Source organism: Lynx canadensis, chromosome F1 (genome assembly GCF_007474595.2).
Source record: "Lynx canadensis isolate LIC74 chromosome F1, mLynCan4.pri.v2, whole genome shotgun sequence".
NCBI lineage: Eukaryota > Metazoa > Chordata > Mammalia > Carnivora > Felidae > Lynx > Lynx canadensis.
The window spans coordinates 12,930,557-12,950,033 of record NC_044319.2 but is presented as its reverse complement, the minus strand read 5'-3'; the positions used below and the strand labels follow the sequence as shown (position 1 = coordinate 12,950,033).

The 19,477-nt window shown below is 43.1% G+C and overlaps 1 protein-coding gene and 1 pseudogene across 2 annotated transcripts in view; one reads left to right on the top strand and one right to left on the bottom strand.

Moving 5' to 3' along the window:
* PRRX1 (paired related homeobox 1) overlaps positions 1–8,892 on the bottom strand; it is an 86,763-nt gene extending 77,871 nt beyond the window's left edge. The window contains exons 1-2 of one of the 2 annotated variants that reach the window (XM_032591771.1): positions 8,187–8,892; positions 6,795–6,856 (exon numbers count right to left, since the gene is read on the bottom strand). In XM_032591771.1, coding sequence (XP_032447662.1) covers positions 6,795–6,854 — 60 coding nt within the window. In that variant the 5' untranslated portion in view covers positions 6,855–6,856; positions 8,187–8,892. Of the gene's footprint in view, positions 1–6,794; positions 6,872–8,186 lie in introns of those variants that run through there. The other variant, XM_030302611.2, reaches the window with a different exon arrangement.
* An 8,372-nt stretch (positions 8,893–17,264) lies between these two features.
* On the top strand, positions 17,265–17,445 carry LOC115505766 (annotated as a pseudogene).
* The last annotated feature ends 2,032 nt before the right edge of the window (positions 17,446–19,477 follow it).

Below are 19,477 nucleotides of genomic sequence, written 5' to 3'. Positions count from 1 at the left end.
CAGCCTTCGACAGCCTCGGTTGCTTTCCTGAGGCCAAGTCCGGCGCGGTCCAAGGAGATAATCCACACCAAAAAATAAAATTAAAAAGTCACCCTATGTTCAAGTCAGGAGAATAAAATTCCTTCCAGCTCTCCAAAAGCGTCCACACGCACACACTAAAAATAATAATAAGGGGGAGAAAGGAAAGGGGAGGCCAGCAGGGCGGGGGAGTTAGGCAAACAGAAGAAGAGAGAAGAAGGGGTGGGAAAGAAGAATCAAAGTGGGTTTTTTTTTTTCAAGGTTAAAAAAGTTATTCCCAGGCAAGAGTTCAAGCACCAACAGAAGAAGGCTTGTTCCAGCTTTAAAACATCTTCAAGAAAACGTGTTCCCCCTCTCTGCACTCCTGTGGATTCTCAGGAGTGACTAAAGTTTCAGGAGGAGAGGGTGATGTCTTGCAGATGTATTGGAGAGCAGGATTCTCACTTTACTTTCGTAAGAAGAAAAAAAAGGGCTTCAAGAGTCCGAAGGAGGGTGGTGGTGGGTTTCCCCCCTTTCCCTTCTCTCTCTCCCCCTCTTCTTGCTGAGCTCCTTTTTCCTTCTCAGTTGGATCAAGAAGCTCTCTGGCACTTCAAAAGGCACAAACTGGCATGCAGAGGAGGCTTTGTAGGGAATACAAGAAAATTGGAGACCCCTGGGAGGGCAGATCTCGACTTAATAGGAGCCTGTAATTACGTGGCAAAGCCTTTGTGCGGTGCCTGACGTTTTACAGACCCCCTTTCTCCATCACAATCTCCTTCTTCCTCCTTTCCCTCGGACCAAAAAACAGTCTGATTAAGAAAACCCCCTTTGCCAACATCTGAGCAAGAGAGCAAGAGAGAAAGAGAGAGGGAGGGAGCCGGAGAGGGAGGAGGGAGCGAAAAGGGAGGGAAGAGAAAGCGAGAGAGCCCCTTTGGATTTTTTAAGTAAAGGTCTAATTATCATTCCCCTGCAATAGTATCACGGGGAGGAAAGACAAACTGAAACCCACAGTCACTTCAAACGGACTGATTATTTTGCTTGGGCATTAACTCCTCCAGATTTGTTTAAGATCTTGTTGGAAGAGCTCATTTGCATGTTTTGATAACAGCTGCGGGGAAACTTGTTGGAAAAAAATCCACAACTGTCTCAATCAAATTTTCTTCTCTCTCTGCCTTTTTTTTTTTTTTTTTTTTTAGCGTTTCCTGCAGTTCTAACAGTTTTTGGGAGTGGGGGTGGGGGAGTGTCTGAGAGAGAATGAAGGAGAGAGCAAGCAAATTAAAGCTACGTTTGGCTCCGTAGAGACAGCCTCTTAAATAATGTAATAAACTAACAGGAGCGATAATAGTGGGAGGCTCTCCCACGCTTCTTCCGCGAACCAAAGGCAGGTTAGGGGAGATCTAGAAGGCGCCGAATCGGTTCGAGTCTCTCGCCGCTAGGAATCCCGGGGCCAGGGCAGTGGGAAATTTACATATTTATTTAGCCGGAGGAAAGGACTCTGCGAGTGTAGCATAATTGCTCTCGCCTCCCCCCACTCTGGCCAATTTCGTAACCTCTTTGGTGCGGCCAAGGTCGCTTCCCCAGGCGACGACGCTAAGCCGGGAGGGTCGCGTTGCCCAGATGCTCGGAAGGCAGGGGCACTCCTGGAGCGAGCGGCCGGCCGGGCGAGGCTCCTGCTTAGTTCAGGGTCCGGCCCGGGTGCCTGGGCGGGCGGCGGGGGGCGGGGGGTGGGGGTAAGAGGAAGGACGCGGAGGGATAGAGGAACCCCCAAGTCTACGGATAATGCTCTGCCGTCTGTCTGCTGAGCCCTGACTTGACAAGGAACAGAGAGGTGCTGAGGGATTTTTTTCATGACCTGTTGGAATTTGGTAACAGCTTTAATAGTCTCATTAGAAATGAGTTACTATATGACGAGTAAGTAAAATATTAAGTGCTTATTTGTGGCATTTTATGTTCTTCAAATACACACACACACACACACACACACACACACATTTTCCCACTGCCTTGATTACTAGACTCCCCCCCCCCTTTTTTTTCCTCCTCCTATAGCCGAGAGGCTCTACTGGAGAGAAAGAGGGGTCCGAGTGTGTGTAAATGCTTTCTGGGCTCCAAACGGCCATAGTTAGCCCAGAACTCCCAGCCCTGATCTGGGAAAAGAACATTTGATGCCATCAAAGGGCTGCAGATTGAAACCAGATGTGCTCGCCTCGGTTCTTTCCATGCATTTAATTAAGGAGCCGGGATGGAGGAGACTTTTTCATCATTAGTCCACCCACTGCCCCCTCCTATTTCCATCCCCTCGCCCTCCCCCGCCCCAAACCGGCCCGCGCGCACCCCCGACCGGGAGCCCAAAGCCCCGCCAGCGCCGCGCGGTGCGCCGCGCGGGTCGCTGCGTCTCCCCAGCGGTCGGGGCTCCAAGCAGTAAACATCTGTCCGCGTCTGGGCCCGTGCGAGCGGCGCGGCGGGGCTAGCGGGACGCCGGTGGGAGGCGGACGCGCACCCGGGTGGGCCCGCACCGAGTGCGGGCGCCGCGCCGGACGCCCTCCGCGGGGATTTCCAGCACCGCAGCCTCTGGGAGCCCAGGCCGAGCGCCTCACGTGGCACTGCCACCCGCTCTCTCGAACCGACGCGACTCGATCGCGCAGAGGTTTCCCCCAGACGTCCTGCTGGATGAGCTTAGGGGGAAAGGCCGAGGGGCCGTCTCCCCCTTCCCCGCACGCCGAGCGCGAGGCACTGCTGGGTTTGTTCCCGCAGCCGGGGGCAGCCTCCCCCGCTCTCCCCTAGCCTGCTCAGACCCGGAACGGGCCCGGGCCTCTCCCGCCTTCTCCGCCCTCATTTACAGTTGAATTTCACGTTTCTTTCCGTCCTGACACTGACCGAACTGCCCTTTGGGACAAAGGGCTGGGTAAGAGGCCGTGGGGCTTCTGACGGCCCCCCGGAACGTGCTGCTGCCCCTGGAGACCGACCCAGCGATCTGTCAGTCGAGGAAGATCGCCCTTCGGAGAAAGTTGCCTTGTCCCTGGTATGCGGTCGGGCGGTCTGGTTACTGACCGAGAGGTAGCGACGGGGGAGATCAGGGATGGGCCGTTGGAAACAGAGTCGGAAGTCTCCACTTCTACTCCCCCGTGTTCTCGGGAGGGATCAGGCACTCCCTTAACATCATCCACTTGTCATTCGTGTAATAATGTCAACCAGTCCTACCACTACCAACGAGGATGCTAACGGCTTCCACAAAAACATCAGACACATTTGCTTAACATTTGCCGACTAAATATGTGTATGTGTGTATATGTTATATTATATAGAAGTTTCGATGCACAACATTTCCCTAAAATGTCCCCGGGAGTGAGAGCTCGAATACCGCCGCCTGCGTGGGGCTCGCTCAGCGCTGGCGAAGCGGCCCCTGCAGGGGCTCCGGAGGCCCGAGTCTGGGAGCCCTGCTCCAGCAATTGGGGTGGCCTTTGAGGACCTTGGTGAGGGAGTGGGGGCAGGGTCCAGAAACTGGAACTTGGGAAAGAGAGATGCCAGTGTTGGGACAGGGATTCCAGGCAGGAGGCAGGGTCCCCGTCTCGCAGACCCAGAGCGCTTTTTCTGGAATCCTGCGGAGGAGGCCGCGGGAGAGGAGAAGGCTCGCGGAGCTCTTCAGCCCTCCCGAAGGCAGCTCCTTCCCAGGGCATCCCGTAGGCCGCCGTTGCAGGGGTCAAGCCCCAGAATCCCCCAGCCTCCGCCCCAAATCACCGCAGGGAGTCGGGGCTGCAGGGTGGGCTAGAAGAAGGAGCCGGCAGGATCCCCAAGAATGTAAATCCCCGAGGCATAGACCCTGCAGAATTGATTTTTTTTTTTACTTGTTTACACCTTTTTAGTTTTTTTCTCCCCCCCCCCCTTTTTTTTTCTATTAACAATTGCTAGTGGATTGGATCCACATCCTGATTATGTTTACATACATTTGTAATTTGCTGAGATTCTGGATTTGCTGGATCGTAATTAAAAGCCATCGGGATAACCCTACAGGGAGACTCAAGACTGACTGGAGAGCGCAGTTCGCCCAAGTAAAATGGTGAAAAGCACGGGTTCGTGCCGCCAGCCGGCCAGGCCGGAGAAGGCTCTCTGGGACCCTCAGAGCCAGCGCCGCCAGGTGCTCTCTTTTAGGCACACAGAGGTGGGCAGGAGAATGCCTTTCCAGAGCACCCAAGGTCGCAGCCTGGCCTCCCCTTGCTGTCCAGGCGCCAGGCCTTGTTCACTAGAGGGGTGGAGGGAGGGGAAAATTGGTGGATCAAAGTTCTCTGGGCTCAGGTTGCAGGAATCAGAAGGGCCAAGCACCTCTAGAATTCAAGAAGGACCATCTGGCAGAAAGATGTCAGAAGAAGGGAAGCTGTGGCCGGGAGCACATGCCCATCTCAGCAAGCAGGCAGCAGGCCTGGCCTGGGAATTTAGAAGGCCCCAGAGAACGCTGTGGCCTGTTTAGTTCCTTAATCACTACTTTGCTTTCCCCCTGTGATTTCCTTTTGGGAAGACTTGGAAGGAGAGCATTTCGAACTCACAATCTCTGAACATGTGTAGATCTTTCCTTGGCTTTCACTTTGACTTCCATCCATCCATCAATCTTTATTAAAATTCTGAAGCACTGGGTGATGCAGCTAAACAGAACCCTCTTCCACATGATCCTTCCGGCATCTGAGCGCGCCTTTGCAACCCTTCCTTCTGCCCCGCCCTGTTTGAAAACTAACTCCTGTTTCTGGATTCCTCCAAAAGCAAGTGGGAGCAAAGCTGGGACTAGCAAGGAAACATGACGAGAGATCAGACCATGGTAGGAAGGAGGTTTGGTTTCTAGCCACGTGCCCTTGGGTGGTCCTATTCATAGGCAGGTTTGGTACTGATCACTGTCCAGGGTTTCCCTGGCATGGGGAACTGGCAGAACACTGCCTCATCTGGCTAGCAGAATGTCCCCCACCCTAAGCATTTCTCCCCCTGAGGTGGGAACCAGGAGTTGCACTCCCTGATGTGTTAATAAGCTGATGTGGTAATCACATGTGACAGGTCACAGGTCCCACGACACATAAACAAGACAATACCACCCTCATGCAAATAATACGCTTTGGGGGTAGAAATGTTCTCCTGCTCCTGGTTGACAATCTAATATATTATATATTCATAGGCGATGAAACAGGGGAAGAAAATGAGATGCAAGATGGATTCCACAGGGGTGTCATATTTTAATGTTTCTGAGAAGAAGGCTCTCTGCCAGATTTGAAAGAAACTCTCCTTTGCCCTCCCAATTCTGGTTCTTATAACCATACGTGGCATTTTAGGAACATCCCATGCATTGGGTGAATGCTCTCTACCCACACCCACCTCCATCCAATAGCCCTATTGAATTATTTTGAAATTTTGCAAGAATGAAAGAAAATAGGACTAAAAACACATTTCCAAAATAGGACTAAAAACACATACCCATAAGATGGATAATGTGTCCATCCTACTCCAGGCTGGGAGACCCAATATATTCCCCGGGGCCATTTCACCACTGGATACTAACTTTGCACGCACCGTTGGGCCAGCTTCAGCTAAAGATATCTGTAATCTGGGGGTACCTGGGTGGCTCGGTTGAGCGTCTGACTTCAGCTCAGGTCATGATCTCAGTTCATGAGTTCGAGCCCTGCGTCGGGCTCTGTGCTGACAGCTCAGAGCCTGGAGGCTGCTTTGGGGTCTCTGTCTCCCACACTTGAGCACGCAGGCGCGTGCTCTCTCTCTCTCTCTGCCCCTCCCCCACACACACACACACACACACACACACACACACACACACTCTCTCTCTCTCTCTCTCTCTCTCTCTCCAAAATAAATACACATTAAAAAAATTTTAAAAAGATATCTATAATCTGTAATCACATTGGCAAGTGCAATGAATATTCTCAGACCTCAGTTTGTTAAGTGCCTCAGCTGTAATTGACAGTATCGAACACTCTCGTTTTGAAATTTCTTCTCCTGGCCCTCTGCTTCTCTGAGCACTTCTTGGTCTTCATAGAGTATTCCTTTGCTTTAGCTTACTCCTTAAATATTAATATTCTCTAGAGTCCTGCCTTTTGTCTTCACTGTCCTTTCCATTAAACAGGTTGTTACTATAAGATCTCATAGATTTTCATGTGCTAGCTGCCTCTTGTTTGACAGTGAGTCTAATATCTAAATCTTAAGCTTTCTCGTCTACTGACGGTTACCTGGGGCAAATTGAGCAAGTTACTTAATTCTCTACGCCTCAGTTTACTCATCTTTCCAATAGGGCTAATCATGGCCCCTACTGGCATATATTTGCAAGCATTAAATGAGAATGTATGCAAGCCATTTAACACAGTGCTCAGCATATAGTCAGCCCTGAAAGAAAAAATTGCTGTCTTCTTGCTGACATTCATTCATTCATTCATTCATTCCAGAACCTTAACTCAACATGTCCAAAACTAAACTGACCTAATCGTTCCATGCTTCTCCTCTTTCCCCAGTAGGAAACCAAGGAATTACCCCAAATTCCTGCCTCTTTGACACCAACTCTGGCTTATCCAGGCAGTCACTAAGGTCGGCCTATTTTATCTGGCTGGCATCAAATCTGTCACCAAATAGTCACCAAGTGATTGTTGCATTGGTACTGAAGACTAAGTCATACTGGAGCGAACGAACAGGCGACATTACGTGCGAATGCATAGCTATGGTTATTATAGAGTGTTCACGTGACATAAAACATAACAACTCGTCAGGATGCCTTGCCAAATGCCCTCGGAGGAAATATGAATGTGCAGGTACTCTACCTTCTCTCTCCTGAGGAACTCAAGCCCTTCTCGCCAGGCGAATTCAGAGGGACCACACATGGCTGTTGGGAACATTAAGAAAACAAAAGCAAAGTGCCTTACCATAGTCGTTATTCGTTATTCGACAAACGTGAATTTCCTTCCTCTGCTCTTTCCCTTAGGCTCAGATGGCCGGGGCTTCAGGTAGCTCCGGGCACCACTGAGAAACAGGAGGCTAAATTCCTGCTATCTTCCTATTTTAGAAAAATCCTTTAAGGACAGGCATACGCATGTGACTAAGAAGCTGAAAACCGGGAAGGGTTCTAGGCAGGCAGCAGCACACAGCGCTGCCAGGGAAACCATTGCTGACCCTTCATTCCTGCGCCAGAACAGCTAAAGCCTGCTGGGTTTTTGTATCACACTCTGAGAACCAGAGAACCTGCGTGCTCACTGGATTCTTGGCCCCGCACGAGACATCTGAGCTGAGGTCCCAGGCTGGCTTGCTGCCTCTGCGGGCTCCCCAACTTCTGGGCCCTGGAGCTCTGTTTCTAAGCCAAGCAAAAGTGAGGTGGACTCTTACAGGATAGGTACAAAATGCTTTGGGCCTGGCTAAGTTTGGCTGATTTGAAACCCGTAAGGCCCTTCAGCTGACTTGAGTGCTTATTTATAGCATACCCAGTGGGTGTGCCGCTTTGGATAACCTTCTTTGGCTTGCTGCTTTCATAAATCTGGAGCCAAGCACGGCCCATTCTCCACCTGCTTTCTTCTTTGGAGCCCTTGCACAAACCCCTACTCCCAGACGGGGCTCTCTCTTCTCCTCTCCTGTTGTCCCCTCTGCCTTTAACAGTGGCCCATACGTAAACAAACTGGCTGTGCTTCTATTGGCCAGTTATACTTGTTAGGTTAGGTGCATATATATTATCTTCTTTTTTTTCTATTTTTTAATCATATCTATTTTTTTTATCATGCCTTATTTTAAGTTTACGGTAAACAGTAGCAACACATTTCGGCGACATTTTTTTTTTTTTTTCTGGCTCACCTCAAAAGGGTACCGTGAGATAGCAGGTGTGTGAAGAACTTAATATAAAAGGTATGACTGTAGATAAGGCCAGCTGTAGCTACCAATACCTCTAGTTGTCACATTTTCCTGACACTCTTTTCTCATTTTCATCACTACAGAAGGAAGAATTGATAGAGCGGGATTTATGAATTTTTGAATTTTAAAGTCTGAAATAATGTATTATTTCAACACTTTGCAGCTCAGGACCCATTCACTTAAAGTCACTATTCACCTCTCTTACACAATACATACCTTTGCTTTTCAGGAACCTGGTGTCCAGCTTCATATTTAAAACACCAGAACCGTCCCTCCCAACATACATGATAAAAAACAAACAAAACAAAAACACTCACCTTTTGATCCTTTCCTCTTTCTGAAATTTTTCTTGTGAGTATCTTCTGCTCTTTAAGCCAGAAGTCTGAATCATTTCCTTCAAAATTTGAAGGGTGTGGTTTATTGAGCGCTCTAATTTGTCAGGTATCTTAGTTTCTCCATTAAAAATTAGTATACAGAATCTCGGATATCCAATTTTATGTTGTTTTTGGACCAAATGACCATTAATCTTTAGCCATTACCAGACAGGCTATTTTGAGCCTAGTGTGACAGAGAGAGTAGAGCTTTAGAGGCTGTGGAGGTACGTTCCTTGGTTCTGCCTCTCAAAAATTTTGAGCAAGTTACTTAGTCTGTCCGAGCTTCAGCAATTCAAAGAACTGCTGAAAAAATGTGAGCCAACACAGGTAAGGATCCATCAGAGTGCCTGGCAAATAGTAAATACTCAACAATAGTTCAGCATTTCCACTTTGGGCTATGACATGGTAGTTTGTAGCAGACCAACATTGTTCCCTCGGAGAGCAACTGGAAAAATCTGAACTACTTATGTCGTCTTCACCCTAAATATCAGAGGGCTTCTAAGGCAACCAAGACTCAGTGGTTGGCTCATGGAAGTAATCATGTTCTAGAAAGAATGCTTTCTGAGGTAAACCAAACTTGATCCATTCTCTCTTTATCCTTGGGTTCTCTGCCACCTTTTGGCATAGAGCAACAAGAGGGAAGGACTTGAGTCCGGGCAGAGCTTTATCAATTGTATGACCTTAAAGGAAGATACATGTGAATCCGGGATTGTTGAGATTTCATAAAGGAGGGAGACTGAGACAAATGAGACCAATATTCACAATCGTTCTCCCCCGCCACCGCCCCGAGGTAGTTGCCAGTTAAGCTGCACAAGGCCAAAGGTTAAGAGGCAATGTGAATAAAAAGCAGATCAGAGATTCTGGCAACCGGACAAGGGCCAAGAAGACCACAATTGAAGTTCATGGCATACCAAGGAGAATCCATGAGAAACACTTCAGGCTCTCTGTTAGGAGATCTAGATAACTATATCCTAAGAAAGAAAACAAATTAGATGTAGGCTGACTCTTACCAACATTGAGTTCAGTCACAAAATGAATTGAGCTGATTTGCCTCTCTGTTGTCCTTTAAGATAGGCTGAATCCTCTATGAAGAAATATCACATCCAGAGTCACCGTAATTTTCATACAAAATGTCCAGCATTTGATCCTAAAACAGAGAAGCAAAACCAGACATATTAAGAGACAAGACCAAGAGAAACGACACGTACAACAGAAGTAGGTGGCCCAGGTATTAGGGAAAGCAGGCATGGACTTAAAAGATTAATAATTAAGGGGCCCCTGCGTAGTTGAGTCAGTTAAGTGCCCGGCTCTTGATTTCAGCTCAGGTCATGATCTCACAGTCGTGGGATCAAGCCCCACATTGGGCTCTGTGCTGAGCATGGGGCCTGCTTAGGATTCTCTCTCCCTCTTTCTCTGCCCCTCACCCCTGCTAGCACTCTCTCTCTCTCTCTCTCTCTCAAAATAAATAAATAAACACATTAAAAAAATAAATCTTTAAATTAAAAACATTAATAATTCATATAACCAAAGGAACATATAAGATGAGAATTTCACCACTAGAATTGTAAAAACTAAATAGAATTTCTAGCACTGAAAAAGATGACTGAACTTGAAAGCCCAGTAAATAAGTTTAACTGGATATTTGACAGTCCCAAAGAGAATTAATGAGCTGAAAAATAGACCAGAAGAAGGCATGGAGGGAAATAAATACTGTGAAGCAGAGAGGATTCTGGGAGACTGGAGGAGTCAGAAACACCAGAAACTGTCTCTCCACCTAGGCAACAATTGCACTGGCAGAATCTGTCTAATATAATTAATTTAAAACTCCAGAGTCTATTAAAGGCTTGAAACTTCCAGGGGTAAGGCTTGGATGGTAAATTGAGGTTAATTTCAGTCAGTTTCTCAGCCCCATGGCAGGAAGCTGTGCACATGTTCCCAGAGCAGCTACACACAGTTTATTGGACCCTATCCTCCAATATCAGGGATTTGTGCTCTAATTGCTGGTTGTGGCTTCTGATCACAGAGGTGCAGACAAAGAGGGCGGGTGGCAATTATTTTTCCACTCCCCGCATTGTTGCAAGCCCCCTCCCCTCAAACTAAAGTGATTTCTAGGGGTTTTAAGTGGCCAGTGCCCTTTCTCCCCCTTCATTTTTCTTTTTCCCCATTTGGGAGATAGACAGTTTTTAAAGACGAGGACATTCAAAAGCAACTGCCTATGTGGGGAAAATTAGAAAGTGACCATGTATGCCCAAGGAAAGGTGCAAGCTCAAGAAAGACCTGAGAAGATCTTAAGTTTGCACCTCAGGCTGATCCGTGAACAGAGAGCCTGCAACAATAAAAAAAAAACAATACACAAAAGCAATAACTGAAACCTTGAGAAAGGGGAAGAATCTGATTTCCAGGATTACCAATTAATTAGATTCGAATGTCCTGCTTTCAACAAAAAGGCACAGGGCATACAAAGAAACAAGAAAGTGAGGCCTGTTCAAAGTAAAAAAATAGATGAACACAAAATGTTCCTGAAAAAGATTTGATAGAAGATCTGCTAGAAAAGCCATTAAAACCATCATTGCCTTGGGGCGCCTGGGTGGCGCAGTCGGTTAAGCGTCCGACTTCAGCCAGGTCACGATCTCGCGGTCCGTGAGTTCGAGCCCCGCGTCAGGCTCTGGGCTGATGGCTCAGAGCCTGGAGCCTGTTTCCGATTCTGTGTCTCCCTCTCTCTCTGCCCCTCCCCCGTTCATGCTCTGTCTCTCTCTGTCCAAAAAATAAATAAACGTTGAAAAAAAAAATTAAAAAAACAAAAAAAAACAAAAAAAAAACCATCATTGCCTTAAGGATGTTCAAAGACTTACAGGAAGATGTGGAGAAAGTTAAAAGAAAAAAAAAAAAAGGTATATGAGCACATTGGAAACACTAATAAAGAGATAGAAAACCTAAAAAGGAGCCAAAGAGAAATTCTGGAGCCGAAAAGCACAATACCTAAAATGAAAACTTCACTAGAGGAATTCAAAAGCAGATTTGAGCCAGCAGAGGAAAAAACCCACAAATCTAAAGGTAGGAAGGTGAAAATTATCACATGTGAACAGAAAGAAAAAGTATAGAAGCAAAGTGAATACAGTCTAAGTGCCCTGTGGGGTGCTATCGAGCAGGCCCTTTACATGTTATACGAGTTCTAGGAGAAGAGAAGGGGGCACAGGGAACATTTTCTGGAGAAATAATGGCCGAAAACTTCCCATATTTGAGGAAAGACCCGAATAGAAACACCTAAGAAGCTCAACCCTGTGCAAATAAGATGAACTCAAAGAGACTCACTCCAGGACACGTTATAATCAAACTTTCAAAAGCCGACGATAAAGAGATCATCTGGAAGCAGCCCAAGAGAAGCAACTAATCACGTGCAAGGGAGCCTCACTACAATGATCAGCAGATTTTTTCGTCAGCAGCTTTAGAGGCCAGAAGGCAGAGGGTCAATATATCCAAAGCACCTGAAGGAAAAATAAAAAACAAAAAACCTGCCAACCACGGATCCTATATCTGGTAAAACTGTCCTTCAAAAGGGAGGGAGAAATTAAGACATTTCCAGACAAGTAAAAGCTGAGGGAGTTCATTACAACTAGAGCTGCTTTACCAGAAATGCTCACAGGAATCTTGCAAGGTGAAATGACAGGAAACTAGACAGCAAACTGAAGCCATTTAAAGGAAAACAAATTATATATATAAAGTTAAATGGAAGCTAGTATTATCTGCAATTTCACTTTTTCTGTTCTACATTGTTTAAGAGACTAATGTCTCTTAGTCTCAAAAAAAAAAAAAAAATATTGTCTAGGGATGCCTGGGTGGCTCAGTTGGCTAAGCATCTGACTCCTGATTCCAGCTCATGATTTCACAGTTCATGGGTTTGAACCCCACATCAAGCTCCATGCTAACACTGCAGAGACTGCTTGGGATTCTCTCTCTCTTTCTTCTCTTTCTTTCTCTCTCTTTCTCTTTCTCTTAAATAAATCAACTTAAAAAATTATTGTCTAAGAGCTAGTATCACTGTAACTTTGGTTTGTAACTCTACATGTTTTATATATAGTTTAAGAGACTAATGCATTCAAAAGAATTATTTGTTTAGGTTTGGGGACTCACAATGTAAACGATATAATTTTGTGACATCCACAACCAGAGAGGTAGGGACAGAGCTGTCAAGGAGCGGAGTGTGTGTGTGTAACTGAAGTTAATCTGCTATAAATTCAAATTAGAGTGCTATAACTTTAGGATGTTCAATGTGATCCCCATCATCACCACAAAGAAAATAACTATAGAATATATACAAAGGATATGAGAAATAAATTTAAATGTTTTACTACAAAAAAAAATCAACTAAACACAAAAAAAGATAGTAATGCAAGAAATGAGGGACAAAATGCTGTAGGGTCTAAAGAAAATAAATAACAAAATGACAGAAGTCCTTCCTTATCAGTAAATGGATTAAGCTCTCCAATGAAACAAAAGACAGAGATTGGTGAAAAAGCTAAAGTGCGTGATCTAACCATATGCTGTCTACAGAATTCTTTTTTTTTTTTTAATTTGAGAGAGCACGTGAGCAGCAGAGAGGGGGCACAGGGAGAGAGAATCTTGAGCAGGCTCCATGACCAGCGTGAAGCCCGATTGGGGGCTCAATCCCATGACCCTGGGATCATGATCTGAGCAGAAATCGAGTCAGATGCTCAACCAACTGAGCCACCCAGGCGCCCCACAAGAGACTCACTTTAAATCCAAAGACACAAACAGACTGAAAGTGAGAGAATGGAAATTGGTTACTTTAGCAAATGGTAACCAAAAGAGAGCAAAAGTGGCTAGAAGAATATTAGCCAAAATGGACTTTATATCAACACAGGTTAAAAGGATAAAAAACACTATATATTAATAAAAGTTTCAATACAGCAAGAATATATCACAATTATGAACACTATGGAACTGATGACAGACCAGCAAAATATAGGAAGAAACTGACAGAATTAAAGGGAGAAGTAGCTCTATAATAATAAAAGATTTTAATACTTAACTCTCAGTAGATGGAGGTCTTCAACAACATCAGAGAGCAGCTAAATCTAACAGACATTACAGAACACTCTACTCAACCACAAAAGCACTTGCTTTCTTTTCAAATGTGCATAGCGCATTTTCCAGGTTGGACCATATGTAAGCCACAAATTAGGTCTCAATAGATCTGAAAAGACAGGTATACGACTCCTTTTCTCCAGCCACAATGGGATGAAATTAAAATTCAACAACAGAAGAAAACTGGAAAATTGACGAATTAAAAAACACACTCTTAAACAAGCAATACTCTTTGCAACAGATTCAAACTGCAAATAACCCAAATATTCAATGGTGTTATCAATAAATAGTGTTAGGTTTATATAATTGAATATTACCTGCTGTTACATGCATCAACATGAATGAGTCTTACAGAGATCATGTTAATAAAAAAACGCCAGGCACAAAGAACAGATTTTGTTTGTTTATTTTTTTAAAAAGTTGCTTCCCTTCATATTCTGCTTCCCAAGCTGAAGACATCCCTTGTTACATTGCCACAGAAACTATAATTCAAGGAAGAAATTGGAGGCCCAATGGGTGTCATTTATCTATCATTTGTCTTTGACCGAGAATTTCTGTAAGGATGAGTAGAAACATGTAAAAAACAATACTTAAAACTGAATATTACTTGGTCTAACAAGCATCAAATATTTTTCAAATTGCCTTCTGACATTTAGCAGGATCTTAACTATATTTTTGTGTGTTTAATTAAGTGATATACTAAGTATATAGCATTGAAATCAGATATCTGGAACATACAGGCCATGAGATTTTCTCCAGCTATATGATTGTTCACATTGATCTCGATGTCATAACTTTGGACCTGCAGTAATAGTAATAATTGCTATCATTAGATGAATACTTACTATGTGCCAAATGCTGTGCTGAGTGTTTTATATTCATTACCTCAGCTAAGCCTCACAATAATCCCAGAAAGTAGGTTTTACTATCCTTTTTGCCAAGGTTAAATCATTTTCCAGTGCAGGAGAGGTCACTCAGCCACGATTAGAATCTGGTTGACTCTGACCATGATCAGGCGCCTGCTGGTAACTCCCTTGATAAATGTTGTATCATGTTGGCGTGTGTATCAGTGATTTAAAGGAGTGTCAATTCAATGGTCTGAAACTGTAAATGTAAGTTTTAGTACAAATTTAGCCCTAAGAGTACCTATTTCCCATCCCTTGGCCTCTACTCTCACTTGACCCTCGTGAGATACTATAGCAGTAATGAGAAAAAAAACCTAGATATATCATGAGGAAGAAGTCCTCAATCCATTTGCTTATCTCACCAAAGGGTCCATATCCCCAAACAGGGTTATCATCAAGCATTTTGGACCCTGTCTTTGCTTTCTTCTCCTGGGAATGGAGTAAAGAGAAAAGTTGTACGGTAGCATTCAGAATGACAAAGCGTATGCTTAGATAGTCTATAAATCAAAGGATATTTGTACTTAGATTATTTTTTCTTTTTACCGTTTTACTCAGCTCTTGTTTGAAAGGTTCCAATCTTTTGTGTCTCATGAAAGATTCCTTTGTCGTGTCACATTGGGAAGAGTACTGTCATACGCATGTTCCTCAGTTGCCGGGACTCAGACTCCTGTCCTTAGATCGTAGGAAGGACGTGTTATCATGACCTTGGACTGTGTTGGTGAAATATGTTCTCTCTGAAGATAACAGTCTCATTGAAAAATGAATCTGCACTTCCATAGGTTGAAGAAGAATTTCAGCTCCTGCACCCTGCTGTAGCAAGAGTACTAATAAAAACCTTGAACCCATTACTCATGTATGAGAACAAAGAGACCTTTATTGAAAATCAAATAAAAAGTATAGAGAGTCAGGCAGCACATTAAGTGAAGATTCCAGCCTTCTTCTTCGCTCATATTGCTTTTCATGGCATTGAGATTAAAGGTTTGATAGAATTCAACACAGTGACCTTTGCAAGGCTTGATTTTGCTATATCTGCAGAGTCTATTCACCTCTTTACCCAGAACTGACCTTCACTTCTCGACAAGATGTCTGTCTTCATTGTACCTTTCATGCCTATCTCAATCCTCACCAACAAAATAGGTACTTTTAAAACAGTTTCTCAGGCCTTTCTGCATTCAATACGCATTCATTCACTCACTCACTCAACATGTGTTGAGTGCCTACTAACACTGAGGATTAAAATAAACAGATAAACAAAAAAATTGGTCGCCTACAGTGTGCTCACTATCAAAGAGAAGATATAAACACATAATTAAAAATGTATTCGTGTAGCAAAGTTGATGATTGAACACTATATTTTTCTCTTTATTTTCTTCTTTCTTTCTTTCTTTCTTTCTTTCTTTCAGAGAGAGAGAGAAAGAGAGAGAAAGAGAATGAGTGGGGAGGGGCAGAGGTCAAGTGCAGGAGAGAGAATCTTAACTAGATTCCATGCCCAGCACAGAGTCCAATGCAGGGCTCCCTCCCGTGACCATGAGAGGATGATCTGAGCCAAAATCAAGAGTCAGACTCTTAACTGACTGAGCCACCCAGGCACCTCTGAAAACTATAGTTTTCAAATAAAAAAGTAATTTATTTAATTTACAAAAACTATCTATTTCCCTAGTCCACCCCTCTGCCCCCCACCCTTCATCCAGCAGGGCCAAAAGAAAAACTTAAATTCAACATTTAATGGTATCTCAGACTCCTGGGGAGCAAATAGTCTCTTGAAGATAACTCAGTCTCTTTGGGGATGTTGATGCTCAATCTTTCCACTTGCTTTCCATCCCCCTGGCTTTCTTCTAGGATAGCATCTGAGCACATCAGGGAGGGGCTTCAAATCTCAAAGAGGAGAGAGATCCTAAGACCCACAAATAAGATCCACAATCCATAAATAAGTCCTGTTTTTATTTCTAGGTCCTCTGTGACAAGGCTTCTGGTTGGGACCAATTCCTGGCTTCCCTTTTGCAGGTATTATTGATGAAAGTATGATTTCTTGGTCTTAGATGGGTAGGCCAATGTTCACCATGGCTTCCTAAGCCACACTTTGGTGCAATCCAGCACACCCGTCTCAGTTTTCAGCCCGTGGGTTCAGCTCTCCAGCGCTGGGATCCTTTTTACAAGTCTCCTCATCACTTGCCACAACAATACCATACAGGTGCAATGGTTCAACTCATTTACTTTCCTTACCCCCCATCGTCCACACCATTGGCATGTGAACCTCTGGGTCTCTTCTATACACTTAAGGAATTGAGGGAGTCTTCCTTCAGAGGGCTAACTCAGGCCTCATAAGCAAACCAAGCCTTTCCATGTTTTGTTTGTTTGTTTTTTCTTGATACAGGATAAAACTCTGTGAGGTCATCTCTTCCTGAAGTTCCAAATAGGAAATAGAAAAGCCCTTGGAGTTGGAGCGATGGGGGGGTGGGGGGGGGAATCTCTATGGGAGAATGCCTGAGAAACGGATTCTGACCATTTACTTCCTCCCATCTCTTTTTTCTTTTCTTTTCTTTTTTTTTTTCCCACGACCTCTTACTCCAGAAGGTGGGATTTTTCACTTTCCTATATGGAAAGGACATGTGTCTTCTGAATTCTCTCTACCCGTGGGAATTTGATGCTCAGGTCAACCTTTCCTGGCCCTTGATGATTTTTAAAGAGTAGAAAAAGTTAGAGGTTTATTTTGCTCCCTCTACAATGCTTGGCTTCTAAGAATATTGTCATAAAGATTACTCAAAAATCCCATTTTGGGTAGCCAGTGATTGAATATCACCTCTTTCTTTGCTGTTCCTGTTTGGTATCTCCAGTAGATGGATATCGCTAAATAACTAGAAAGCTACATTCATGGAAATATAACAAGAAAGCTTCACATTTTCATATTTATTATATATTATGATTATTTATACATCTTCTGAAATTTAAAATAGATTACATATTTGTAGTTTTATAATATGTTATATGCTATTATATAAAACAGTCAAAGATTGCTTCTCAGCCTTATGGCTAAGATCAAGTGTAGTATCTGTTCTTATCAGTTTAAGAAAACAGTCAAAGAATATTCTATCGGCTTCTGTGATTGAGTGAACAAACAAGAGTTGGACTGGCTGTAGTTATCACAATCAGGTGCCATTTATTACTATCGTTTATGCCAAACAGAAACTCATAGAAAAGCAGAAATGGAACAGATCCTTTTTGACAATAAGACAATATAGTTAAAAATTACATTTAAAAAAGTATAACATAAATTATGACAATTAAAATTAATCTTTATTAAAATTTTATTTATTTATTTACTTATTTGAAAGAGTGTGCACAAGCATGCATCACAAGAGCATGGGAGGGGCAGAGAGAGAATTCCAAGCAGGATCTGTGCTTTCAGTGTGGAACCCTACATGGGGCTCAATCGCAGGAACATGAGATCATGACCTGAGCCGAAATCAAGGGCTGGATGCTCAACCGACTGAGCTACCCAGGCGCTGCAGAAAATTAACATTTTAAATTTGTAAAAATACATGAACCTAAGCATAATGAAAACTAGACTTATAAAATATTTAGAAAGTTATATAGACTCCTGGTAAACATGGCAAGTTGAGTAGGCAAACGCCAAACCAATGAAAGGAATGACTGAGTCAGAAAGGAGACCCTGAAGGAGCCTCCTGAAAAATAACTTGCACTGAGTTTTCCTCTGGTGCCTTGATCCTCTCTCTTTGCTGTAATTGTTAAAAATTTCACAACTGTTTGAATACGTGTGAGCTTCTTTTAAGCTCCTGCTAAGGATTTGATATCTTCCTTTTCATGTCTTTTTTCAATTCTGGAAAATTTTTTAGTTCTTATCTCTACCATAATTGGCTCTCTCCCATTCTCTCTGTGCCCTCTGTCTGGAATTTTTTTAAACAACATATATCGGAATTGGTGATTACATCCTTCATGTTCCTAACTTCTCTATTCTATCTTGTCTCTGTCTCTCGGTATGGTGTTTTGAGAAACTTGACTTCCTCAGACCTATTTTCCAATTCTTTTTTTTTTTAATTTTAATTTTTTATTTTTTTATTAAAATGTTTTATTTATTTTTGAGACAGAGAGAGACAGAGCATGAGCAGGGGAGGGGCAGAGAGAGAGGGAGACACAGAATCTGAAGCAGACTCCAGGCTCCAAGCCGTCAGCACAGAGCCTGATGCAGGGCTTGAACTCACGAACCGTGAGATCATGACCTGAATCAAAGTCAGATGCTTAACCGACTGAGCCACCCAGGCACCCCCTATTTTCCAGTTCTTGACCTCTTTCTTGAGCAGGGTCTGGTTTGTTGTTCAACCTATCTGAGTTATTTTATTTCAATGACTGCCTACATTAATTGATTCTTTTCCATTCTGTCCTATTCTTGCCCAATGACTTCTAACACATCTTTTATTTTTTGAAATACTCTGAACATATTTATTTAATCTCTTTTAGATTATTATCTTTCGTTAAGGTAAAAAAATTCCCACTTATGCATCCAGTGCCTTCCCTCAAGTTGGTTTGCTCATTTTTGATGTTTGTGATTTTATTATGAGTAAATATAAAAATAATCACTAAATTGTTATAATTAAAAATAAAGCTTGACCAAAAATCTAGGCAAAAATTACATGGAAAATAAGAGCGTGGAGCTAAATCATTCTAAGGTTTTTTAGACTGTTTAATAGGAAGATATAGATAATGATTAAATTTTAAACTATTAAATTAAATTAAATTAAATTAAATTAATGTTACAGATTTGAGGTTAACCACTAAAAGAACATAAATGGAATGTATAATTCCAAAACCACTAGAGGAAAATAAAGAATTTAAAAAATTCAATAAAATCAATAGAAAACAAAAAAAAGAGGGGGGGGGATATAGAGAGAAGCATGGTAAATGTAAAACACAAAATCAAGTATATCAATACTCAAAATATTACAAACAGATTTAAATTAATTATTAAAAGTCCAAATTGGTCAGACAATATTTAAAGGACAAATCCAGCACTATGATACCAACAAAAGACACACTTAAAGTAAATTGCACCAACAAGATAAGTAAGTCCAGGGCAGGTAAGGTATCATGGTGACCATAGTTAACAATATTAAATTTTATATTTGAAAGAGAGAGTGGATTTTTAAAGTTCTCATCAGAAGAAAAAAAATGTAACTAAGTGTGGTGACGGATGTTAACTAAATTTAT